The 27,904-nt window shown below is 37.1% G+C and overlaps 1 protein-coding gene across 1 annotated transcript in view; it reads left to right on the top strand.

Moving 5' to 3' along the window:
* LOC150075035 (tensin-2-like) overlaps positions 1–27,904 on the top strand; it is a 737,845-nt gene that overhangs the window by 316,367 nt on the left and 393,574 nt on the right. Inside the window, exon 10 of the mRNA XM_090389056.1 lies at positions 9,900–9,964. Coding sequence (XP_090245182.1) covers positions 9,900–9,964 — 65 coding nt within the window. The remainder of the gene's footprint in view (positions 1–9,899; positions 9,965–27,904) is intronic.

Genomic DNA, 27,904 nt, shown 5'->3' with positions numbered 1-27,904 from the left:
TGGTCTCCGACAGTTTTTTTAAATTCTGTACAGTGGGATCAACTGACGATGTTACCAACAGTAAATTCTAAGTGGGAAGCATTCAAGGAATTAATCGTGGATGCTACTAAAAGTTTCATACCTATTAAGAAATATTGTTCAAGGTTTAGGCCTAAATGGTTATCTAATGAACTAATGAGACTCGTAACAGAGAAGAAAAATGCATGGGATGCATATAAATTATCAAGCTACTCAGAAGCCTATGGCAGATATAAGCTAGTCTGTGATCAGGTCATAAAGGAGGTTAGGCAGGTGAAGGCAGATTACGAGAAATCCTTGACAAAAGTTGCTAAGAAAAACAGCAAAGATTTCTTTACTTATATAAACTCTAAAAGGAAGGGGATGAATCTGATTGGTCCACTTGACATCGATGGTTTGACTGTTGATGATCCTGCTCAGATAGCAAACAAACTGAATGAGTGTTTTGCATCTACATTCACACATGAGGAATTATTAAGGTATGAAAATGGCAGAAGGTTATCAAATTGTAGCAGGATACTTAATGATTTTCTAATAACTGAAAGCAAAGTGGAGGAGAAATTGTTGAAGTTAAACATAAGAAAGGGCACCTGGGGTGGATGGGATCTATCCAGTTATATTAAAGGAGGCGGCAAAGCAACTAAGCAAACCCTTAGCCATATTATGAGAGCATCCGTGGATTCAGGGGAGGTTCCCACGGACTGGAGATGTGCAAATGTATCCCCAATTCACAAAGGGGGGATCGAAGGGTGACACAAGTAATTACAGACCAGTTAGCTTAACTTCTGTTCCGTGTGAAATAATGGAGTCACTGGTTAAAGATGCATTGCAGGATCATCTAGACAAGACTGCTGCAATAATTCAGACACAGCATGGGTTTGTTAAGGGAAAGTCTTGTATGACAAATTTGATGGGATATTATGATGTGGTTAGAAAGGAACTGGATGCAAAAAATAATTTTGATATTATATATTTGGATTTCAGGAAAGCTTTTGACACTGTTGCGCATGGAAGACTATTGTACAAATTGGAGCAGAATGGTATTAAGGGTAAGTTGCTACAATGGATGAAAGGATGGTTAAGTGGGAGAAGACAGAGGGTGGTAATCAATGGGTGCTGTTCTTCATGGACTAATGTTATTAGTGGAGTCCCACAGGGTTCAGTGTTAGGTCCACTATTGTTTTGTATATTTATCAGTGATATTGATGAAGGTATATCAGGCTTAATGTCGAAGTTTGCAGATGATACAAAGGTTGGCAGGGTTGTTAATGACAGTAATGGCAGTGTGCTTCTGCAACAGGATCTAGATAATTTGAGCAGATGGGCTAAGAAGTGGCAACTGAAGTTTAACTTTGACAAATGCAAAGTACTGCATATGGGTAGAAGTAACCCCAGAGAAACGTACCAACTGTGTGGTACTATACTTAAGGTGGTAGAAAATGAAAAAGACTGGGAGGAATTGTGCAGTCAGATATGAAGTTTTCTGAGCAATGCAGACAGGCTGCCAGGGCAGGTCATGGGGTTTTGTCAATGATATATAGGAATTTTGCTAGCAGGGAGAAGGTGATTGTCCCTCTGTATAAGGCAATGGTCAGGCCACACCTTGAGTACTGCATACAGGTCTGGAGGCCTCATTTTAGGAAGGATGTAGATTTACTTGAGCGTGTACAGAGAAGGGCAACAAGATTGGTGAGGTGAATGAAGGGATCCTCTTACCAAGAGAGGCTTAAGTTCTGCAAATTGCAGTGGCTGGAGACTAGGCACCTTGCGCGGTGATCTGATTGAGGTATATAAGGCCTTGAATGGGTTGAGCACGCTGAATTCTGATGGGATCCTTCCACTTGTTCAGATTACGAACCTAAGGGGGCATAAATTCAAATTAAGAAAAGACAGATGTAGAATAGATGTGCGGAAATTTGCCTTTAGCCAGCGGGTGGTGAATTGCTGGAACAAACTTCCATCTGTCGTTGTGGAAGTTGACAGGTTAAATAAATTAAAGGAGGAACTGGACAGGCATTTGGAGGGAATGGTGTGTTTTTTTTTTTTTTTTTTTTTTTGGCTGATGCTGCATAAGCTCATACACTTGCTTTCTTGCATCACATGCCAGTACTACTACTACTACTACCTTTGTTATTACATTTTCTTGTTTGATCATAATTTATGTATTTTTTTATTTTTTTATTTCTTTGTTTATTAATCATTTATAATTTTCATTTTCTAGTTACTTGATTATAGAACCTTTGTAATTCTTTTTTGATATGGTACCTTCAGCTAGAATATCAATGTTGGATTCATTTAGCAATCTTGCAGTTCTATTGAAATAGTTAAATTTAAGATTATCAGTTCTGAATGGCTATAGTGCCAGTAGATTGTGTCTTCTCAAGGCTCTTGGAGGGCAGATAAAATTGATTAGGTAGAGCAGCTTGGGGGCATCCAGCTTTCCAGCCATGAGATGCATCAGGAATTTGCAGTCTGCCACAGCCCTTCTTTGGGAGAATGGTACCATCCCGAAGCGATTGCACCATTCATAATAAGATTTTGTGTCCATTTCCAAACTAGACTTGTACACTAAGAATCTGACTATGGATTTCTGAATATGTTCCATCTGTTTTTTGAGTATTTTCGTGTGAGATCTGTGAGGCATATTCAAGTATTGGGTGGATGATCATTATACATGCTGTTTTTATGAGTTGTATGTTGGAGAAGTCAAAGCAGATTTTTTTAAGTAGTCCAAGGGATTTAGAGGCCTTTGCTGTAGTCTTATTCAGACAAGCAGCATACCTCACACAACCTAAGTGAGGAGACCCTTTCCACTCAGACGGAAAAAAATGATAGAAGATGGGCAAAGAAGGTACTCCATGGGAGACACTACCATGACCTCCATCAAGCCCACATAGATAAAAATGGCTTCCAATGCATAGCTCTCAAGTGGGATGTTTTTACCCTAGTCTGATGGATCCATGCTCGCCATCCAGTACGACGTAATCAACACCAGGAACTATAGAAAATACATCTACATCACCACGGAACCTGGAGTGACAGATGATACATGTCAGTGATGCCATCTGGCTTCAGAAATGATCCAACAAATCACGCCAGGATGCAGGGTGATTACCCAAATGGACTACACTTATCAGCATGACCAGGCAGGGCCGTGCAAAGGTATTTGTGGGCCTGAATGCAAAAGGGGTTAAGGGCCCCTGTTTATTTATGTTGAGAGAAAAAAATGTTAAATGGATCATATATTTATTAAATATTAATTATAACAATTATTTTAATATTATTGAAATATAATTATTTTTATAATTATATAAAATAGAAAACATGATTATTTATAATTATTTAATTTAATTGTTTTTAATTTTAAAATTTTTAATTATTTAAATATTTATTAATTAATTATTTATTCATAATTATATAAAATATAATATTGTTATGTTTTAATAAATAGTCAAAACAAAACAATCACGTATTATAGACATAAATGTTATCATGAACTTGAGAGTAAAAGGGAATTTACACGAATGTTTATGTATTAGAATATATTGATTAGTACAGTATAATTAAGTAGCCAAAACAAATAAATCACCTGTAACTGACATATTAAATGTCTTTATCACACAAAATATATTTTATGCATTTTTAGTTTTGTTTTGAAGTTTTTTCCATCCATTTATTAATTACATCCTCAAAAGAACATTCACTAGCAATTTCCCATTCAGTTGATATTGCACAAGCATTTAATCTTTCTTGAAGCATTGATGACCATAAGTATGTTCTTATTAACTTTAATTTACTGAAAGATCTCTCAGCTAATGCTACTGTTACAGGGAGAGTCGAAAAAATTCTTAAAACAACAAATATATAAGGAAATATTTCTTCTAAATTATTTTCTATGATAAATAATAAAATGTCTTTCAGATTCCTAATATTATCTTTGTTTTGTATGATGTCCTTTAAATATGTGATTTCTGAACAAATACTGTTTGAGGTGTTACTTGAATAATCTGCATAAAAATGTTTGAGCCTCTCCCCCAAATCAGATTTTGATGATTTTTTTTAATGTTTATGAGAAAAAAAAATTTTTTTCACATCTGTTATTCTATCAAAACATTCATGTAATTATTGTATAGCAATGCCAATTAAGTTAAAATAAAATGTTATTTTAATTTTTTCATCAAAATCTGTTATTATTTCATCTTCACATTTTTCATTATAAAACCTTTTCTTTTTTCTGTTCCTACTTTCTAGAAAATACACAAGACGTGTTTTGCATGATTCTTCATCTGTCAAGTTCAGTAATATTTTTGGTGTTAAAAATGAAAATAAGCAGCAATAGTTTTCAAACTCATGAATCTGTGTTTTAGTTGACTGGTTACAATGTCAACTATTCTATAAAAGACTAACTTTGAAACAATGCTGTAAATTTTCAAATTGGTGATCTAAGATTCATCATAAATTTTTTTTTATTATTTATTTTCATTCATTTTTAAAATCAGTTTGAGTACTCCATTTTTTTGTAACAATAGTTGCTTCCTTCAAAATAATTTTGAATTCATTTTGTAGTTGTATTACTATGACAAAAGACATTTCTAAGTGCTGCCTACACAATACCCAAATCTTTTCTTTGTAGAAAATTTCGACGTCAAATTTATATTTGAAAGAACCTTTTCCATTATTACAGTAAGAACAAATTCAAAATTTTCCACGTTTTTTTATTTTTATTTTGATTGCTTCTGTATTTTCATTTTTTTTTTTTTCCTTTTTTCTTTTTTTTTAAGTAAGCAGGGGGATTAGCACAAACAGCACTAACCAATTCCGATATGTTTTTGCAGACACCACTGTCTATGCATGACTTGATGGAGAAGGGGATGAATCACTTTTTCCATTAATGGATTAATTTTGGATGATTATAAGTGATTTTTAGGTATAGCATATTAATATAAATCATACAGTGTATGATTTTTATTGATAAATACAATATGTATTTTTCAAATTAATTAAGTTTCATTTAATGTTAACTGCAGATGGAAAATATAGATTAACTAGGAGGTAGGATATATGAAACCGATGGGTTGGAAGTTACTGTCTTTTTTTAGGCCATGATTTAAAATATAATGCATATGTATTTTACACACTGTACAGGCTGCAACTTGTTGTACAAAGCAAAATATTAAGAAACTTTAAAAATCATAATAAAAAATTTAAATTTAAAAAATAACATTCAGTGTGACTTTTTTTTTTAGAAACAGAATAAGTATAAATCTAGAAACTGAAGTAATGAAAAGTTAATTTTACATATTCTAAAACCATTACTTCTTTGCATACTGATTCATTTTTGCTCTTTTTTTTTCTTTCAAGTTTTGGAAACAATAAGGAACTGATGGGTTCCTTTTGAATTTTGAATATCATAATTTATGTAACAAATTGGATGGTTATAAAGGGAAATTTTAAATATATCAGAATGAATCAAGAAATATTATATTTCAAATTCAAATAATAAATGTTATTAATATTTTTTCTTGCTAACATTTCTCCCTGGTATTCCTTTTTATATACAACGCATACTCAGTTCACACATTTGTTCCATATTTTACATAAATCCATAAATGTCTGAAATCAAAATTTCAGTATCCATGCTTAAAACTTCTGGATTACAGATTTTCTTTATGTCACCATGAATTCTTGCGTTTTACAGCAACAGTAGAGCTAATAATTCCCTAAAGGCCAGAGGTGCAAGCAACATATACTTCTGTGCTTCCCTCAGGGAATAAGCAAGCTTAATTTGTTGAGGTAAGCTGGGAGATTAACACAAGAAGTGATGCTGCTGTCCACATGCTCTTATTGTATACACTTCCATTGATTACATTGTTCATTTAGGCTACCTGTAGCTGCTGGTCCCAAGTAAGCATGCCATCAGCATTCTATGTGACAGCACCCTAAGACAGGATGTCAGAGAAATTAGCATTAGCATTAGTAGAGGCATATGATGCAAGAAAGCAAGCTTATGCAGCATGAGTCAAAAAAAAAAAAAAAAAACCACTCCCATTTCACCCTTCCATTTGTTCCTAATACCTGTCCAGCTCAGCCTTAAATTAATTTAGGCTATCAACTTCCACAACAAGGGATGGAAGTCTGTTCCACCAACCAACTATCTGCTGGCTAAATGCAAGCTTCCGCACATTTATCCTACATCTGTCTTTTGTCAATTTGAATTTATGCCCTCTCAGGTGATTATTCTGAGCAAGAGGAAGAATCCCATCAGCATTGAGCATGCTCAAACCATTCATGGCTTTATACACCTCTATCAGATCACCTCGCCGGTCCCAGTCTCCAGACACTGTAATTTGCAAAACTTAAGCCTTTCTTCGTAAGAGCAACCCTTTGTTCCATTCACTAATCTCGTTGCCCTTCTCTGTGCTTGTTCCAGCAGCTCTACATCCATCTTCAAATGAGGCCTCCAGACCTGTATATAGTACTCAAAGTGTGGCTTGACCATTCCCTTATACAAGGGAATAATCACCTCCTTATCCCTGCTAGAAAAATTCCTGTATATTATTTACAAGACTCCATGAGCTACTCTTGCAGCCCATCTGCACTGCTCAGAGAACTTCATATCTGCCTGCACAATTACCCCCAGATCCTTTTCATTCTCTACCACTGTCAATGTAGTACCACAGAGTTGATAAGTAGCTTTGTCAATTTAAATTTGTCAATTTAACATTTGTCAATGTTAAACTTCATTTGCCACCTCTCAGCCCATCTGCTCAACCTTTCCAGATCCTGTTGCAGCAGCATAGCATCAGTAGTGTATTTAACAATCCTGCCAACCTTTGTATTGTCTGCAAACTTGGACATTAAGCTTGATATACCATCATCACTATTATTTATAAATACAGAAAACAACAATGGACCCAACACTGAACCCTGAGGGACTCCACTAATAACATTAGTCCATGATGAGCAGTGTCCATTGATTACCACTCTCTGTCTTCTGCCACTCAACCACCCCTTTATCCATAGCAACAATTTGCCACCAATGCCACACTGCTCCAATTTGTGCAGCAGTCTTCCATGTGCAACAGTATCAAATGCCTTTCTAAGATCCAAATATATAATATCAAAGTTATTCCCTGCAGCCAATTCTTTTGTGACTACATCATAGTATCCAATCAAATTGGTCAGGCAAGACTTTCCTTTAACAAAACCATGCTGTGTCCAAGCTATAACTGAAGTCTTGTCTAGATGATCCTGCTGTGCTTCTTTAACCAGTGCCTCCATTAATTTTCCTGAAACAGAAGTTAAACTAACAGGTATATAATTACTTGTGTTGCCCTTTGATCCTCCTTTGTGAAATGGGGTCACTTTTGCACATCTCTAGTCCATGGGTACCTCCCCTGAGTCCAAAGAAGCTCTCATAATTATGGCTAAGTGTTTGCTTACTTCCTTTGCTGCCTCCTTTAATATAACTGGATAGATCCCATCCACCCCAGGTGCCTTTTTTATATGTATCTTGAACAATTTCTCTTCCACTTTTCTCTCCATTATTACAAAATCATCTAGCTCACTTCACTTGGCTGATGCTGCATAACCTCATACATTTGCTTTCTTGCATCACATGCCACTACTACTACTACCTCTGGCATTCTCCTCCCTGAATAACTCTTCATGTGTGAATGTAGATGCAAAATACTCATTAATTTGTTAGCAACCTGAGCAGAATCATCAACAGTTGGACCAATTTGATTATATGTATCCCATGCATTTTTCTTCTCTGTCATATGTCTCATTAGTTCATCTGACATCCATTTAGGCCTAAACCTTGAACAATATTTCTTAGTTGGTATGTAAAGCCTAGATAAATTCCAAGATAAATTCTTTGAATGCTTCCCATTTTGAATTTGCTGTTGGTAACGTCATCAGTTAGTCCCACCATATAGAATTTACATACTGTCTCAGGCCACTGTAGTCGCCATTGCGAAAGCAAAAACCCTTCCCTTTACCCCTGATGGTAGTTACCTCTTTGAGTAAATTCCACTTCAGCACACTGTGATCACTGCCACCTAGTGGTTCCTTTATCTGCAGATTCTTAATGCATGAAGAATCGCTACTGATAATCAGATCAAGAGTATTACTACCTCTAATTGCCTCCCAAATATGCTGATGTGGATAACAATCATCCAATAAATCCACAAAAGCTTTGCTAGTGTGTGAGTGACCAACCCACAAATTCCAGTCAATATCTGGGGAATTAAAATCCCCCGTTATAAGAGTCTCTGATTTAGTGGCCCACTCTATTTCCCTGTACAGTTTCTTATTATACTCATCAGAGTCATTAGGCCTATAACACACTCCTACTCTCAATTTTGATCTCCCAATGCTTATGTCACACCAAACTGACTCGACACTGCACTGTCCAGTGATGTCGACTGGCTTCACTTCCTTGGATTTTATGTGTTTCTTAACTAATAGCATAACCCCTTCTCCCTTCCTATCCTGTCTTTCTTTCCTGTACACATTGTACTCCCCAAATTCCAATTCTGCATTCCTTATATCTGTGTGACACCACGTCTCTGATATTCCAACAATATCTGCCTTTGATGTTTTGAGCAATACCTCAAATTCATCAAATTTATTTACCAAACTCCTAGCATTGGTGTACACACAAGTATACATGCACCTGTTCTTTTTCTTAGCTACCCTAACACAACCCATGTGTTTACTTGTACCGCAATGACTCGCAGCAGTACTAGTATAAGACTGCCCTGATTACTGTTTCAACCAGTGGTATGATGCCAAGGTCCTCCATAAAAACCTATCAGAAATGGGCCTTACAGAGAACCCTTACATGGAACTCCAGAAAGCTGCAGTAGTGAACAGCTCCAAGATAGCCTGTGAGTTACTTAACCAACAATATTAATATTAGTAGTAACTGGCCACCCCACGCACTTGATACTAGTATCTGTAATGGTGTGGAGAAAAAGTCAAAATAAAAATAAAATTTTTTTCCTTCTTCCTTTTTTCATTCTTTCTAATAAATTGAACAAATTACCTGCTTCCACAAAATAAGGGGAAGTTTACTTTTATCATCTGGAATTTTTGATGTGAATCATCTTTGGGGACACCTCAACTGAGTCAATCTGATCAGTCATGAAAAATGTGATGTCATCTGCATCTTTTGCCAGAGGTGAATTATTGTAACTTGTATTGTTGCAGTCTTTTAACTTGTGTGAATGCAACTATACAAGTATTTATAATCAAATACTTGTATTGCTGCAATTATGTTGCAATCATTGCTGCAATCATGCAGCTGTGATTTGATTGTGGCCATTCAAATGACTACAGTCAAATGGATAATTATGCTATTGGCTTGGATTTCACTAACCTCTTCCAAGCCAAGGATGTTTCACATGGCGTCTCCGTAGCCAAGTGGGCAGGAGCCTCAGTGCGTAGCACACGCTTCTTGATTAGACCAGGGTTCGAGCCCGTGACCACCAAATACAGAGGATGTGGAAAGGTCAGGGAATGACCACTGCATATCCCTGGAGGAATATGGCCTTAGTTGCTAATGCTCCTAAAAACCAAATAAAAACAACAACAACTTTTCACATAAAACCGTCTACTGCACATGCTCAGCACACGTGCCATTTTTTAAAAAATATATTTATTTTTTTTGTCAGGTAATTTGAATTTGATTTTTAAATTTTAAAATTTTCTGTTGGTGTTTAGATTGCTGTTATTAGCACCTATTCATTACTCTTTGCAGTTTACAATAGTTCTTTTACACAATACAGCAGTGTTTAATTTTATAAATAATTATTTGATTACACCACATTTAATGTCTTTATTCAAAATCCTAAATTATCTGTTGATATTTTCAGGGAGACAGAGGACGAGCTGGAATTGTTGTTGCAGCTTACATGCATTATAGTAATATATGTGCCAGGTATGTTGTGTTACAACTATTATATATATATATATAGTGGATATGGCCAAAGGTTACAGCTATAAACGTAAGATAATTAAATTTAATGGTAATACGGTCAGTGAAAACCTAAACTCAGAACTTGACAAGGTAGGGAAGAGCTGATTAATGCCATCAATGTCTAGATTAAACATTACATCAGTCTTAATATCTATGACTGTTTAGTGAAAGAGCAGGTGATAACTAAGTGCTTTGATATATATATATATATATATATATATACACACACACACAGTGAATTAATATAAAAATTTGTTCTTCAAGTGTACTACTGAATGATAATAGTTTTCTAAATACAGTTATATTTAAATTAAAATTAAAAAGTTAACTTAATGCTTTTGAAAGTTGAGTGGCTTGTTTTGCTACCATGTGGTCTTTGTACAGACGAGCACATTCTGGGTTTGTCAGCTAGCAGATTGGCATACATAATCTCTCTGGTCATATGAACTTGCAACAAAATGACTGTTGGCCATCAAACTTGAGTAGTGCTTTTGGGATTATCATATTTTCTGTGTCGGGGTGTAGGCATTCAGCAGTACTCCATTGCTATCACACATATAAACATTATGGCAATGCACCCATTGTGCTGTAACACTTTGCTCATTATATTGCTTGGTATGTATTTTTATTTGTTTTTTGCTTGTGTTGAGGTTAGTTTATGTAAGTAAAATAAAGGTTTGTTAAATTTTTAAATTATTTAAAATTGTTCACTTTTTGAAGCCACCCTTTATTTTCAGTCTGTTACAAACACATTTTGAGTAATCCATTTTTTATATTAAAAACATATTTTGACAAATTTTGTTCACTTTAAAAAATGGCCACATTTGGGAAATAGCTTCAGTGTCAGTGAACAAAACTTGAAAGAAACTAAAATTGAATATCCCATACATTGCAGTGAATGGTCTACCACCAGACGATGCAAGCAAATTCTGAAGCAATCTCCAGGCTTCCATTGGCAGATGCTTTTTTTTTTTTTATGTAAACCCCAAACACGAGAGGTATTAGAACCTATAGTACTTAGTACCGTGCTTGGGTTGGAGGTTGAGAAAACGAAAGAAGATAATTTTCAGGAAATACGTATGAAGGAAGGTTGTTCCAGAAAACGGCAGATGAATGAATAAACGAGGAAGATGAAAAGTTGGTTCTGTGAGTTTGAAGTTGGACAGTAAATGGATGTTGGCTGGTGGCAGCACGTGTTTGGACTGTTTTGAAATAGAGGGCGGGAATTATAGAAGCCAATTCAGAAGAACAGTGCCCATGGAAGTATCTGTAGAAGAGGCATCCAGCAGAAACAGTACGTCTATGAGACAGCGAGTGGAGAGACTCTGTGAGAGATGAATCATTAATTAACCTAACTGCCCACTTCTGAATGGAATCAAGAAGCCTGAGAGAGGTTTTGGGGGCATCACCCCAGATGTGGGAACAATATTCCATGGCAGGGCGGATTTGCGAATTATACAGAGTGATCAGCTGTTTGAAAGAAAAGTAACACCGAGAGCGAAAGAGAAAACCAAGTTTTTTCGATGCAGAAGAAGCAATATTTGTAATGTGCTTGTGCCAAGAGAGATTAGAAATCAGGGTAATCCTCAAAAGAGATATATCATTTTGCTTAGAAATCGGAGTGTCACTAAAGATAAGCATAGGAGCGGAAGAATCCTTTTTGCGAGATATAAGACAAGACTGAGTTTTAGAAGGGTTGAAATCAACTAAGTTGTCTTTGCCCCACTGGAGAATTACCTGAAGATCGGCATTTAAGTAATTGGTAGCAGATTTTCGAGAAGTTGAAGCTGATTGAGCAGGACAAGGTTTCTCAAAATGGAAAGTGGAATGCAATGTGCTATAATCAGAAAAACTATGGATAGGATTTCCAGTCAATGGAAGAATTTCATTAATATACAAGAGGAAAAGAGTGGGGGAAAGAACTGAACCTTGGGGGACACTGGCATTAGTGGAGAAGTTAGAAGACAGAGAGCCATCGACCATCACCCTCAGTGAGCGATCAGAGAGAAAACTGGATAACCAATTACTAAAAACAGTTGGCAAACCATAAGATGGAAGCCTGTTTAGAAGACCTTTATGCCACACACGATCAAAAGCGTTTGAGATGTCAAGACCAACTACTTGTGTTTCATTGAACCTTTCCATTGAATTAGTCCATAAATGGGTAACATAAGCCAGAATATCACCAGTGGATCAACACTGATGAAATCCATACTGGCGATCGTTGACTGGTGGAAGGTTTCTAAGTAGTTTAAGAGTTGGCGGTTAATTGATTTCTCCATTACTTTAGAAAGAGTAGAAGTAATTGGAATGGGACGATAATTGGATGGGAGAGATTTGTCACCCTTTTTTAGGAACTGGCTGGATATGAGCACCTTTGGAATAAGAAAGTGAAAAAAGTTGGCAAAGAATAGAAGGAAGTTCAGGAGCACAGGTTTTGAGAACAAGTGGAGAAATACCATCGGGACCTGGAGCTTTCTTAGCATCAGGATTCGTCAAAATCCTTTTGACATCCTTTTGACGGAAGACCACAGGAAGCATTGAATGGAGCGTGTTGGGAATGGTGGGAGGTGTTTTACCAAGATCATTAATACATGAGTTGGAAGGAAAATGGGATGCTAGCAGGTCAGCTTTATCCTTGGCTGAAGTTTCAACAGAACCATCTGGTTTGGACAGAGGTGGGAGCAGAGATGGGCAAAAGTTGCGGCCAATAGCTTTGGCAAGAGACCAGAATGCTCGGCTACCATTAGGGCAAGAAGCAAGTTTTCTACTCTTAGCCTGTTCAAATTCTAGTTTGGACTGATTAATAACTGCTTTACAATTGTTGCGAGCTTTGGTGTAGGCAGAAAATGAAACTGAAGAATTAGAAACAAGCAAATTACGATATGCAACATTCTTCTCTTGAACAGCTTTAGCACATTTATTGGAAAACCAAGGTTTAGATGAAGGACGAGATTTAAAAGTGGAGTGTGAGATAAAAGATTCCATTTCTGCAAGAATAATTTCAGTGACACAATCTGAGCAAACGTTGACATCAGAAGTTTTGAAATAGTAATCCGACCAAGGAAAAGAAGAAAAGAAGTCTCACAGGTCATCCCTTTTTGCATTCTTGTAATGTCAAACAACATGAGTTTGGGAATAAAGGTTCCATTAGAGAAGAGACAATCACCAAGTTGTGATCTGAAGTGCCTAAAGGACCTCTCACTTCTACCGTGTACTTAGAAGGGTTGTTTGTGGGAAAAAGATCAAGCGTATTGGCTGTATGATTAGGATTGTCTGGTATTCTTGTAGGTAAATGAACAATCTGTTCAAGGTCATTAGTAATTGCAAAAGCCTCAGCCTCTCGACCAGCTGGGTCGGTGTGACTAGAAAACGGAAGCCAGCTGGAGTTGTGAACATTAAAATCACCAAGGAAAATTACTCACTGTTAGGAAAGTTGGACTGGAGAAAGTCAAGCTGCAAAGAGAGGAAGTCAAAGAGCTCAAAGTGATTAGTGGATTTGGGAGAACGGTAGAGACAACAGATGAATTTGACACAATGAGGTAGAGAGATTTTAAGCCAGAGAAGATCAAAGAGAGGAGATTCCAAATTGCCAAGTCTCTAACAGGGAATATCAGAACGGACATATGCACAAGTACCACCTTTGAGGCGAAAGCAATCCTACATCAAATAATTTGGGCATCTGAGATGAGCAGTAGTTGAATCAACTGATAACTGAGATTCAGTCAGAAAAAAGTACATGGGGTTTGGCAGACTGCAAGTGGAAATGGACATCGTTGAGAGTAGAATTGTGACCATGAATATTTGTGAAATGAATTAGGAAGTGCTTGGGAGGTTTAGATCTTTTCACAGATAAGCCTGCTCTATCGGTTTGACAATTCATGGTGTATTCAATAGTAAGAAAAAGTGGGTGGGACATGCTGTATGAAGTAATGAAATTTTTGGATATGGCATACACATGGTAAGAATATACCCAGATCCTCGTCATAACGTGGCCTCGACAATGCTCCCCGCATACACACTACTCGGACTCCCTCCAGTCACTATCTGGCAGAGTAGAGGTAGCAAGATTATACACTACCTGATCCAGAAGCCTCCTAGAGAGTTACCAATAGGTTCGGTCCGGTGTACTAACTAGCGGCCGGCCTGCGAATTCCGTTTTAGAGCTGTACCCTCGAAATGTAAGAAATATTGGATCTCACCACGATGTTCATCATAACCTCAAAAGTCATCAATCATACTGCATGATGGAAGAGATAGGGAAAGGTTGACTGGAACTTAGCTCTAGAGACGAAACATGGGTTCCACCATTTCAGGCCTCCAATAAGCAAAGTGGTGGTATTGCACCAGTTGATGAGAGTCATCTACCACCTAGTACTGCCTGGCAACATAGAGGGGGCGGCATTCCTCCATGTGGTGTGGGCGCCACGCCTCGATCCCTGCTTACGTTGGTTCACACCTGGGTGGTCACTCCCACCATGTACTTGTGCATGGAGGTTATACCCAGGATTACTAACAGTCCCACCATCGTGAATGTACAAGCAGAGGATTTGGCTGTCACAGACTGTCCGGACTTCGCCGAAATTGGGTCCACTTGACTTCAGTGTCACCCGAATATCAGTTCCATCAGCGCTTTAGAATCCCAGGTAGCAAGTGCAGCTTGTCTGGCATATCTGAGAGAATGTGTGTGTGACAACCTCAAGGGCAAGCATGGATCAAATGTAATGGCGGTGCACTTCGGATGGGAAATATAATTGAATGGGAAAGATGCAGTTAATTTTAAATTCTTGTTTTTCGATATGAGATAATTAATATGAATGAGAAAATGAATGAAATGAAAACATAAGGAAATGTTTGGTTTTTATTTTTTATTTATTTTTGGCCAGACTTCATTAACAGAACAGTTAATGATGTTACAGAACAGTTAATTGTGGAATTCATAATTTACAGAACAGTTAATTGAGGAATTCATAATTTGGCATTAATGTCTCTTGTACTAACTTTGTTTAAATTAGAAAAAAAATTGTTTTGGTATACTTTGTGGGGGGGGGGAACACTTGTGGGAGAAAATTAATGGTGTTGTTCTGTATTTTATACAAGAATTGGACTCTAATTGTACTCTTATCTATGAGTCTGACAATCAAATGTGGAATAAAGTTATTTCATTTGGGGTTCCCCAAGAGACTATGTCTGCTATACTGTTTTTTTGTATTCTTCCTCCCCTTATTGAGAATAATATTCCTATAATTGGTTATACAGATGATTTGAAGATCTGGGCTATATCTGGTTCAAGCCATGATGCCTGAATCAATAACTCTAAATTAAACAATGCACTTATTAAAATCCATAACTATTTTAAGGCAACATAAATCCAAATAGGCAGTTCCTGCTTTACGAGTTCTCGGGTTTACGAGGTTTTTTTTTTTTTTTTTCAAGTATCAACAAAATCGAAAATATGAACATTAATTGCAAAAAAATGAATGTTAAACATTCATAAATTCCACATTTAAAACTGTGCACATAGTTATACAATATAATGCACCTCGCTTTACGATGGATAGCGGAGAGACTCGCTCTGAGACAGCGAGTCTCTCCACTCGCTGTCTCATAGACATACTGTTTCTGCTGTATGCCTCTTCTACAGATACTTCCATGGGCACTGTTCTTCTGAATTGGCTTCTATAATTCCCGCTCTCTCTTTCAAAACAGTCCGAACACGTGCTGCCATCAGCCAACATCCATTTGCTGTCCAACTTCAAACTCACAGAACCAACTTTTCATCTTCTTCATTTATTCATTCAACTGCCGTTTTCTGGAACAACCTTCCTTTATACGTATTTACTGAAAATTACAGTCTACAGAAGTTCAAGTCCAGTGTCAACAAATATCTTCTTTCATATTCTCAACTTCCAACCCAAGCACAGTACTAAGTACTATAGGTTCTAATACCTGTTGTGTTTGGGGTTTACATAAAAAAAAAAAAAAAAAAAAAAAAATGATATTAATCCGTTCCAGAGACACCATCGTATTTTGTAAATATCGTATTGTGAACTCAATAATACATTGTTTTTTAGCTATTCGTTCCAAGACCTCGGAAGTTGAAATTTTCGCTATATAACTAAGCTATTTATCTCTCTAAAAGGTCATTTTTATAAAGTAAATTGTATTAGTTACCAATTGAAATCATTAAAACGTACTACACTTTCAGCCGGCCGGGCTAGCCGAGTGGGTAAAGTACCTGCTCGGCAACCCAAAGGTCGCGGGTTCGATTCCCGCCTCGGGCTTTGATCAAAGTACTGCAAAAACCTTGGGAGGTGCAATATGGCCACAGAAGCCTATGCGCAAACAACTACCAAATCAAAAAAAAACTACACTTTCATCGTTATCATATGTTCTGTTATAAGAACCAATTTTGAATGCTTTTGTGATATTTTTCTAAAGCATATTTCTGGAGGTCATGACCATAAAACAGTAAAAACAATTTGTAGTTTCTGGTTTATTGGGCTTTTCTGTTAGCGCAATCAATTATAAATGGGTAGTAAACTCGATGTTATTGCATTTGCGAAAATATCGATAGCTGGAATTGTATGGGTTTTTGTGTTATTATGGTGAAATGTGTTTCCCCTTCATTGCAATCTTCAATCATATAAAAAACATAAATAAATTTTCAGAATCTTCTCTTCATTCCTTTTTTTTTTTAAAGTTTCATAAACTTGTTACTCCCCACGAATTGTGTTAATTGCAATCTCACTTGTGCGTACCTTGTTAGTTAGTTGCAATTTGTGCATGCCATTAAAAAATGCTTATGCATGCTATCATGAAATTTATAAAGAAAAGTGAAGAGATTGTCTTGGAAACAAATGCCTCTTGAAGCATTTCTGAAGAAGAAGACTCCTTGTGCAACAAACCAACAAGTGCTGACACAACAATGAGTGATCAGCGAGTGTGCATTTAGCTGATGATAAAGAATAAACATTCTTTAACATTTGTAAGTCATGAATAATTTCTTTAAATTATAATTTGCTTGATTTTCCAGGCAATGTTTTCATTTCTTTGCATAAATCAATCATTGTTTAACAATAAACTAATCAGCTAACTAATTTCATTGTTGAGAATGTAACCCCTGTTTTGTTTGTTTGTTTGTTTTAGAGTTTTATGGCGCATTAGCATCTGAGGCTATAATGTGCCAAGTCAAAGTGTAACCCCTGTTTTTAACATTATATGTCTATGGGAAATAAATTCCCGCTTTACGAGCACACACTGAATTAACTCGTAAAGTCGGGAACTCCTGTAAACTGCTCATCGTTATTGTATTAGTACCACACCTTATTACTCTTTGGGGTGTCACCACTGCTGGGTTAGAGGTGTCCTTCAGTAAGGTGCCAAAGAAATATGATGTTAAATTTCAGAAGACATATTTGGAAGATTTTTTTCATATACTCTACGATCAGGAAAAAGTAATGTGTTTGCTTTGTGTAATGTATGTAGAAGTTATTTCTCAATTTCAAGTGGTGGCAAATGTGATGTACTGTAATCAGACATTTGCAAATAAATAACCATAAAGGCAAAGTGCACTATTTAGCAAAGAATGCAAAAATAGATGTAGAATTTCACAACGATGATGATACTGTCATATGTGCCAAATGTTTATTTGCATTGTTAATCATTCTTCTTCTGAGTTGTGCTTATCATGCATATGTGTTGTTCAGAAATATGCGAACATTCAAGTGGTTTCTGATAGTGAAATAACAAAAAATACACTTGTGGAAGAACAAAAAGAGCAGGCATTATTAATTAAATTGCACAGAGAAGGAAAGAAGAGTGCATTGGCACTGAGAAATGTGCCATTTTTTATTTCCTTCTGATGGTAGGTAATGAAGTCTAAGGTATCCCATTATGGTAAACTTTCCTAATTAAAAAAAAAAAAAAAAAAAGATGTAAATTTGAAAGCAGCTTGCTCTCAGTGCCAGCATTAGAGAATTTCTCTAGGTAACAGCATTGATTGAACAACCTGAAAGCATGTTGGATTCCTTTTAAAAAAACTGTCTTGCACTCAGTGTCCATAATGTCCTGTTATGGTAGGCCTACAAATTGGAGTTGCAAAGGAATTAAAAGAGGATATTTACTTGTTTCTTTTTAATATTACACCACTATTTGAAAATCCCATCATAACTCTTCATTCCAACATATCTCACATCCATGTACTGGGTCATCAATCTTAGATATGTTGAAGAATGTGATGTGTAAATTTCTTTTACCAACAGTTTTTAAATCGTACCACTTTCATTTTGGAAGCAGATTGATAGACTAGACAGAATCAAAAGGATGGTCTAATTTTGCCATAGGCAGTAATGCAAAGGTAGAAACAAGACTAGGAAACCATTGAAATTTTCTAGGTGCTTAATAAATGGAGAATGTGAGGGCACTCTGATGACTGAAGAGAACAGTCAGTGGATTTTTGGTTGATGTAAAGGGATAAGTATTTTGATAATTTTACCATATTCGTCATTAATTAACATACTACATTGTGTTTTACAAAGATATTAAATAAGTTTAATAGTGTTCATTAGCTTTTTATTTTGAATTTAATTAGTGATTTTTGGAAGTTGTGATTCCTGGTGTTAGCGCCAATATTGTTGAACTACCCGCCATATTGTAATCGATAAGAAATAGTGCAACGTATATATCTTGAACTGATAGCGTAAAATATAACATAAAAACTAGATAACATAATACAAAGCACTGTATTAGGAATCTGTTAGCTTAGTACAGTATCGTCAATTAATCAAAAATATTGATTAATGTTATTGATGAGATTTAATTAATCTTATCAGATGAGAGCTGCGAAGCAAAGATCACAGACTAGTGAGAGTGTTGTGACTTGGGGGAGAAATGAAGGGGCGATTCTCGAACTCATCACAGTCTCAAAAAATGTGCGAAATGTGAAATGTTTTCTGAACTTCTAAAACGGGACATGATCTAGCAAGGAGGATGTCTTTGTGTGTGTGTGTGCTAGATGCCTAGAGTGTCAAGGAATTAGGCGCCAACTCAAGAGTGCTGATGGGCTTCTATGAGAGCTTGAGGAGTAGGGTAACTGTCCTCGAAGAAATTAATATAAGAGGCCCATGAAGCTCTCAGCTGCCCAACTAGTTATTGTTAGTGACTCTGTTGTCAGGGAGATGGGGAATATACTATGCAAGAAGGATAGGTGAAACAAAACCAGGGTATGTCTTCTAGGGACAAAAGTTGATGACGTAGAGCAGATATCATCTTTTAAGGGCACAAAAGGTGATATTGTTGTACACATTGGAACTAATGACATTAAGAGATCTGCAGATTTACTCAACAAGTACAGGTCAATGTTGAAAAAAAGTTGTGACTTAGGGTGTAATGTGAAAGTGTCTGCAATTTTGCCAGACATGATAGGAGGGAGTATATGATGAGAACCTTGTTGATCAATTTGGCCCTGGAGAGATTGTGCAAGGCTCAAGGGGTAGAATTTTTTTTCAGCCTGGTCTGTGCTTGTTGACACGAGAGACTGCTTCTACAGGGATGGGGTACACTTAAATAGAAAGGGTGCAAGAATATTTGCTGATGCTATTGAGGCAGGGTTAGGTAGATCAGAAAACTGCAAGCTTGGAGGGAATACACAGAATAAAAGGTTAACAGTGGCCGCAGGCAGAGGCAAAAGTGATTCTTACACTGCTTCTATTGGAATGAGCAGCAGCAGCATGGAAAGCAAGGCAGTGGAGATTTCCAGGACTGTTAGGGTTCATAGTGGAACAAATAAATACATGGGATGTGTTAGGGTAACTAATAGTAGATACACTGTGCTTGGTTTGGAGGTTAAGAAGATGAAAGAAGATATTTGTTTATATTGAACTTGAACTTCTGTAGACTGTAATTATCAGGAAATACGTATGAAGGAAGGTTGTTTCAGAAAATGGCAGTTGAATGAATAAATGAGGAAGATGAAAAGTTGGTTCTGTGAATTTGAAGTTGGATAGTAAATGGATGTTGGCTGGAGGCTGTATGTGTTCGGACTGTTTTGAAGGAGAGAACGGGAATTATAGAAGCCAATTCAGAAGAACAGGGCCCAGGGAAATTTCTGCAGAAGAAGAGGTATGCAGCAGAAACAGTATGTCCATGAGACAGTGAATGGAGAGACTCTGTTAGAGTTGAATCATTAATTAACCTAACTGCCCTCTTCTGAATGGAATCAAGAAGCCTGAGAGAGATTTGGGGGGCACCACCCCAAATGTGGGAACAATATTCCATGGTAGGGCGGATTTGCGATTTATACAGAGTGAGCAGCTGTTTGGAAGAAAAGTAAAGGTGAGAGCGAAAGAGAAAACCAAGTTTTTTAGATGCAGAGGAAGCAATATTTGTAACGTGCTTGAGCCAAGAGAGATTAGAAGTCAGGGTAATCCCCAAAAGAGATATATTATTTTGCCTAGAAATCGGAGTGTCACAAAAGATAAGCATAGCAGCAGAAGAATCCTTTTTGCGAGATATAAGCCAAAACTATGTTTTAGAAGGATTGAAATCAGCTAAGTTGTATTTGCCCCACTGGAGAATTACCTGGAGATCGGCATTTTAGAAATTGGTAGCAGGTATTCGAGAAGTTGAAGCTGATTGAGTAGGGCAAGGTTTCTCAAAATGGAAAGTGGAATGCAATGTGCTATCATCGGCAAAACTATGGATAGGATTTCCAGTCAATGGAAGAAGGTCATTAATATACAAGAGGAAAAGAGTGGGGGAAAGAACTGAACCTTGGGGGACACCGGCATTAGTGGAGAAGTTAGAAGACAGCGAGCCATCTACCATTACCCTCAGTGAGCGATCAGAGAGAAAACTGGATAACCAATTATAAAAAACAGTTGGCAAACCAAAAGATGGAAGTTTGTTTAGAAGACCTTTATGCCAAACATGATCGAAAGCCTTTGAGATGTCAAGAGCAACTACTTGTGTTTCACCAAACCTTTCCATTGAATTAGCCCATAAATAGGTAACGTAAGACAGAATATCACAAGTGGATCGACACTGACAGAATCCATACTGGCGATCGTTGATCAGACAGAAGGTTTCTAGGTAGTTTAAGAGTTGGCGGTTAATTGATTTCTCCATTATTTTAGAAAGAGTAGAAGTAATTGCAGTAGGATGATAATTTGATGGGAGGCATTTGTCATCCTTTTTTGGAACTGGCTGGATATGAGCAAATTTCCAAGCAGAAGGAAAAACACCTTTAGAATAAGAAAGTGAAAAAAGGTGGCAAAGAATAGGAGTAAGTTCAGGATCACAGGTTTTGAGAACAAGTGGAGAAATACCATCGGGACCTGGAGCTTTCTTAGCATCAAGATTCGTCAAAATCCTTCTGACATCCTTTTGACGGAAGGCCACAGGAGGCATTGAATGGAGCGTGTTGGGAATAGTGGGAGGTGTTTTACCAAGATCATTAATACATGAGTTGGAAGAAAAATGGGATGCCAGCAGGTCAGCTTTATCCTTGGCTGAAGTTTCAATAGAACCATCTGGTTTGGACAGAGGTGGGAGCAGAGATGGGCAAAAGTTGCGGCCAATAGCTTTGGCAAGAGACCAGAATGCTCGGCTACCATTAGGCAAGAAGCAAGTTTTCTACTCTTAGCCTGTTCAAATTCTAGTTTGGACTGATTAATAATTGCTTTACAATTGTTGCGAGTTTTGGTATAGGCAGAAAATGAAACTGATGAATAAGAAACAAGCCAATTATGATATGCAATGTTCTTCTCTTGAACAGCCTTAGCACATTTATTGGAAAACCAAGGTTTAGATAAAGGACGAGATTTTAAAGTGGAGTGTGGGATAAAGGATTCCATTCCTGCAAGAATAATTTCAGTGACACGATCTGAGCAAACGTTGACATCAGAAGTTTTGAAACAGTAATCCGACCAAGGAAAAGAAGAAAAGAAATCTCGCAGGTCATCCCATTTTGCATTCTTTTAATGCCCAAACAGCACGAGGTTGGGAATTGCCATGAGATAAAAGCTCCATTGGAGAAGAGACAATCACCAAGTTGTGATCTGAAGTGCCTAAAGGACTTCCCACTTCAACTCTGTACTTAGAAGGGTTGTTTGTGAGAAAAAGATCAACTGTGTTGGCTGTATGATTAGGATTGTCCGCTATTCTTATAGGTAAATGAACAATCTGTGCAAGTTCATTAGTAATTGCAAAAGCCTCAATATCTCGACCAGCTGGGTCGGTGTGACAACCTCATGGACTGTTTAATATGCTCGACTAATGCTAAAGCTAAAAACCTATGATAAATAAATGTGTTTGTTTTCAGTAATTTACACATTCACAGGTCTGCACATATAATTTTTGCGTCATACTTTTTACTAGGTAAGTATCCTTATATGCTGTTAGTAAGCACAAATTGCCATGGTGACAGTTTGGTTATATTGTCCACTGTGCAACATGTGAATTTCACATGTAAAAATTTTCTGATGGAAATATCAGACACAAAAGTTTGTAAAATAAATGTGGTATCATCAGTTCACAGTGTATAAATTAAAAATGAATCACTTTTATGCCACATATAAAAATTGTTGCTGAATTGAATTGTTAAAATCTAGGTATCTTCTGTGCTCTTGGGTAACATTTAAAAATGACCAGTATAAGTAGCTACCAAATGAAAATGTTGGATTGGGCGTTTGAATAAACAAAGAAAAGCCCCAGTGGCAAACCAGACATGGTTGGTTTCAGTATTTTATACAATTCAGAGATCGGCTGCATAAAATTACATTATATTTTGTAATAAGATTAGGAACCTACTAATTGTGAGCCATGGGGTGTTAGAGATGATAAACCAATTGATACATGATATAGTGATTGGAATGGACATCGTGATTATAACACCATAAGTTTAAGCAATTCATTGACATTTATTCAGATCAATCAGTGTTTAATGAGAAAGAAATTTTCTGATTGGATTCCCTTAGTTTGTTGATAGTTTTTGTTGTTTTTTTATTTTTTCTGTCATTTCTACCAAGAAGAGGAGAAGATGCTTTTTATAGAAGAACAGCATCTTCTCCTCTTATTTCTTCAGTGTACAAGTTCTCATTTCTAAACGGTAATCTTATAAATGCTGAGGTAGCACAAATTTCATCAATTGGAAGTGCATCAAATTTGAATTTTTTTTGTGGACAGGTTTTTCAGTACTTACTAGTATCATTGAAGAATATATCCAAGAGATGAGGCAATTAGCATTAGCATTAGTAGAGGCATTTGATGCAAGAAAGCAAGCTTATGCAGCATCAGCCAACAAAAAAAAAAAAAAGAAAGTAACATAAATAAAAATAACCACTTCCACTTCACCCCTCTGTTCGTTCGAAATACCTGTCCAGCTGAGCCTTAAACTTATTTAGGCTATCAACTTCCACAACAAGGGATGGAAGTCTGTTCCACCTACCAACCACCCGCTGGCTAAAGGCAAATTTCCGCACATCTATCCTACATCTGTCTTTCCTCAGTTTGAATTTATGCCCTCTCAGGTGATTATTCTGAGCAAGAGGAAGAATCCCATCAGCATTGAGCATGCTCAAACCATTCAAGGCTTTGTACACCTCTATCAGATCACCTCGCTGGTGCCTAGTTTCCAGACACTGTAATTTGCAAAACCCCTTTGTCCCATTCACCAATCTAGTTGCCCTTCTCTGTACTCGTTCCAGCTGCTCTACATCCTTCTTGAAATGAGGCCTCCAGGCCTGTATGCAGTATTCTAGGTGTGGCCTGACCATTGCTTTATACAAGGGAATAATCACCTCCTTATCCCTGCTAGAAAAATTCCTATATATCATTGACAATACACCATGAGCTACTCTTGCAGCCCGTCTGCACTGCTCAGAGAACTTCATATCTGCCTGCACAACCACCCCCAGGTCCCTTTTATTCTCTACCACTGTCAGTGTAGTACACACAGAATTGATACGTTGCTCTGGGGTTGCTGTTTCCCATATGTAGTACTTTACATTTGTCAATGTTAAACTTCATTTGCCACCTCGAAGCCCATCTGCTCAACCTTTCCAAATCCTGTTGCAGTAGCATAGTGTCAGTAGTGTCCTTGACAACCCTGCCAACCTTCGTATCGTCTGAAAACTTGGACATTAAGCCTGATATACCATCATCAATATCATTTATAAATACAGAAAACAATAAAGGACCCAATACTGAACCCTGAGGGACTCCACTAATAACATTAGTCCACGATGAGCAGTGTCCATTGATTACCACTCTCTGTCTTCTCCCCCTCAACCACCCCTTTATCCATAGCAGCAATTTGCCTCCAATGCCACACTGCTCCAATTTGTGCAGCAGTCTTCCATGTGCAACAGTATCAAAAGCCTTTCTAAGATCCAAGTATATAATATCAAAGTTATTCCCTGCATCCAGTTCTTTTGTGGCTGCATCATAGTATCCAATCAAATTGGTCAGGCAAGACTTACCCTTAACAAAACCATGGTGTGTCCTAGCTATAACTGAAGTCTTGTCTAGATGATCCTGCAGTGCTTCTTTAACCAGTGCCTCCATTAATTTTCCGGGAACAGAAGTTAAACTCACAGGTCTATAATTACTTGTGTCAGCCTTTGATCCCCCTTTGTGAATTGGGGTCACATTTGCACATCTCCAGTCCGTGGGTACCTCCCCTGAGTCCAAGGAAGCTCTCATAATTATGGCTAAGGGTTTGCTTACTTCCTTTGCTGCCTCCTTTAATATAACTGGATAGATCCCATCCACCCCAGGTGCCTTTCTTGTGTTTACCTTCAACAATTTCTCCTCCACTTTGCTCTCAGTTATTACAAGATTCTCTAGCTTACTGCTAGAGTTGAATACACCTCTGGCATTCCCCTCACTGAATAACTCCTCATGTGTGAATGTCGATGCAAAATATTCATTTAGTTTGTTAGCTACCTGAGCAGGATCATCAACAGTTGAACCATCGATATCAAGTGGGCCAATCTGATTCATCCCCTTCCTTCTAGAGTTTACATAAGTAAAGAACTCTTTGCTGTATTTCTTCGCATCCCTTGCCAAGGATCTCTCGTAATCTGCCTTCGCCTGCCTAACCTCCTTTGTAACTTGGTTACAGATCAACTTGTATCTATCATAGGCGTCTGTGTCACGTGTTAATTTGTATGTATCCCATGCATTTTTTCTTCTCTGCCATATGCCTCATTAGTTCATCTGACATCCATTTAGGCCTAAACCTTGAACAATATTTCTTAGTTGTTATGTAAAGCCTAGTAGCTTCCAAGATAAGTTCTTTGAATGCTTCCCATTTTGAATTTGCTGTTGGCAATATCATTAGTTGATCCCACTGTATAGAATTTAAATACTGTCTCAGTCCATTGTAGTCGCCTTTACGAAAGCAATACCCCTTCCCTTTACTCCTAATGGTAGTTACCTCTTTGAGTAACTCCCACTTCAGCACACTGTGATCACTGCCACCTAGTGGTTCATTTATCTGCAGATTCTTAATGCATGAAGAATCACTACTGATAATCAAATCAAGAGTATTACTCCCTCTAGTTGCCTCCCGAACATGCTGATGTAGAAAACAATCATCCAATAAATCCACAAAAGCCCTGCTAGTGTGTGAGTGACCAGCCCCCAAATTCCAGTCAATATCTGGGAAATTAAAATCTCCCATTATAAGACTCTCTGATTTACTGGCACACTCTATTTCTCCGAACAGTTTCTTATTATACTCATCAGAGTCATTAGGCCTATAGCACAGTCCTACTCTAAATTTTGATCTCCCAATGCTTATGTCACACCAAACTGACTCGACACTGCACTGTCCAGCGATGTCGACTGGCTTCACTTCCTTGGATTTTATGTGTTTTTTAACTAATAGCATAACCCCTCCTCCCTTACTATCCTGTCTATCCTTTCTGTAGACATTGTACTCCCCAAATTCCAGTTGTGCATTCCTTATATCTGTGGGACACCACGTCTCTGAAATCCCCACAATATCTGCCTTTGATGTTTTGAGCAATACCTCAAATTCATCAAATTTATTTACTAAACTCCTAGCATTGGTGTACACGCAAGTATACATGCACCTGTTCTTTTTCTTAGCTACCATAACACAACCCATGTGTTTACTTGTACCCCAATGATTCCCAGCAGTCTCTGAAATATCCTGCATCTTATTTTCCAGGATGCGGCTCATTCCAATAGAAGCAGTGCAAGAATCACTTTCACCTCTGCCAGTGGCTACTGTTAATCTATTAGTCCTTGTATGCCCTCAATCTAGCAGTTTTCCGACCCACTTAACACTGCCTCGATAGCATCAGCAAACATTCTTGCACCCTTTCTATTTAAGTGTATCCCATCCCTGTAGAAGCAGTCTCTCCTGTTAACAAGTACAGACCAGGCTGAAAAAAATTTTTCCCCTTGAGCCCTGCACAATCTTTCCAGGGCCGAATTGATTGACAGGGCTCTCATCATATACTCCCTCCTATCGTGTCTGGGCAGAATTGCGGACACAACTTTCAATTTCAACCCTAATTCACGGCTTTTTTTCATCAGTGACCTGTACTTGTCAAGTAATTCCGCCGGTCTCCTACTCTTAATATCATTAGTGCCAACGTGTACAACTATATCACCTTTTGTGCCCTTAAAAGATGATATCCGCTCTACAACGTCATCAACTTTTGCCCCAATTGTTGTTTTTCTGTCAGTTTCAGTGCAAGTACCTACCATATACAGAAAAAAAGAATAACTGATATATTGTGGTCCTTGGTTGGGAAACTGACAAGTGCACAAGGAAGCTTGAAATATAATAAATTATCTTAATTCATGCTTGGAATTTTAACAATTCCTCACAGCATTGCTGTGTATGATATGAGAGGATATTTAGCTAGGTGAAAAAAAAAAAAAAAAAAACTTAACTTGAGATCTCTTTCTTATGAAGCTTTGGAAATGCTCTTGAAAGCCAAGTCTACATAGCATGGCTGTTCTTATGAACTAAACTTTGAATTAACATTTATAAAGAGGGCAGAGTCCAAAGAGTATTTTTTTAAAAGCAATGATCTGTTGTTATCTAACAGACCACCCAAACAGAAAAAATGCTTTTTGAGAGCCTGCTGTACCGGAATTGGTCCTGTGTGTGTATTTTAATATAAAATCCATATATTCTGTGTCCAAAACCTGGACTTTAAAATAAGTTATTTTTACAAGTTCCTGTTTTGACTCAAAAATATCTTGCTTTACTCCTGTTTCGACTCAAAAATCTCCTTCTTTATTCCTGTTTATAGTTACCCAGTCTCCAGCTTCTTGAAAGTCAAAAGTTGGCACCAATGTTGATAAGTTGCTCTGATTTAATTCCTTTAAGAACAATACCCATTTTCTTCAAGCAATCCATTTTTGTCTCTTTGACAAATAAACTGATATTATTATTAACATCCTTGAAATGGCACTTTTGAACACTGAAGAACCTGGTGATGTCTGAATGTGGTTGGAGGTCACTAGATTCTTCATCTCCATTCTTACAATTGGTCTTCATCACTGACAGTCATTCTGATGGTATTTCCTTGCCATGTTATACATACAGTCCTATAAAAGAAAACCCGTGAGATAGAGCAATAAAAGTACTATTTGAACTTAATTACAGAAGAATTGCAAAATTTACACTTTGCAGGCATTCCTTATAAATTTTATGTACATTTATAAGAAAGATGATGCAAATATTTATATATGACCCATCTTTCTCCAGTTTTATACATAAATTTTGTCTCAAACAGTGAAAACATGAAACTTGCTTACTTTTGCATATCCGTGCAGTATATGATACTTTGTTATTATTTATTGGAGCATAGATATTTTGAATATTCAGTTTCATGAAAAGCAAAGTAAAAAAAT

The sequence above is a fragment of the Mastigoproctus giganteus genome, chromosome 14, assembly GCF_048544385.1.
Source record: "Mastigoproctus giganteus isolate SK-2022 chromosome 14, ASM4854438v1, whole genome shotgun sequence".
In the NCBI taxonomy this organism is placed as follows: domain Eukaryota; kingdom Metazoa; phylum Arthropoda; class Arachnida; order Uropygi; family Thelyphonidae; genus Mastigoproctus; species Mastigoproctus giganteus.
This window is presented reverse-complemented; position numbering and strand designations above follow the sequence as displayed.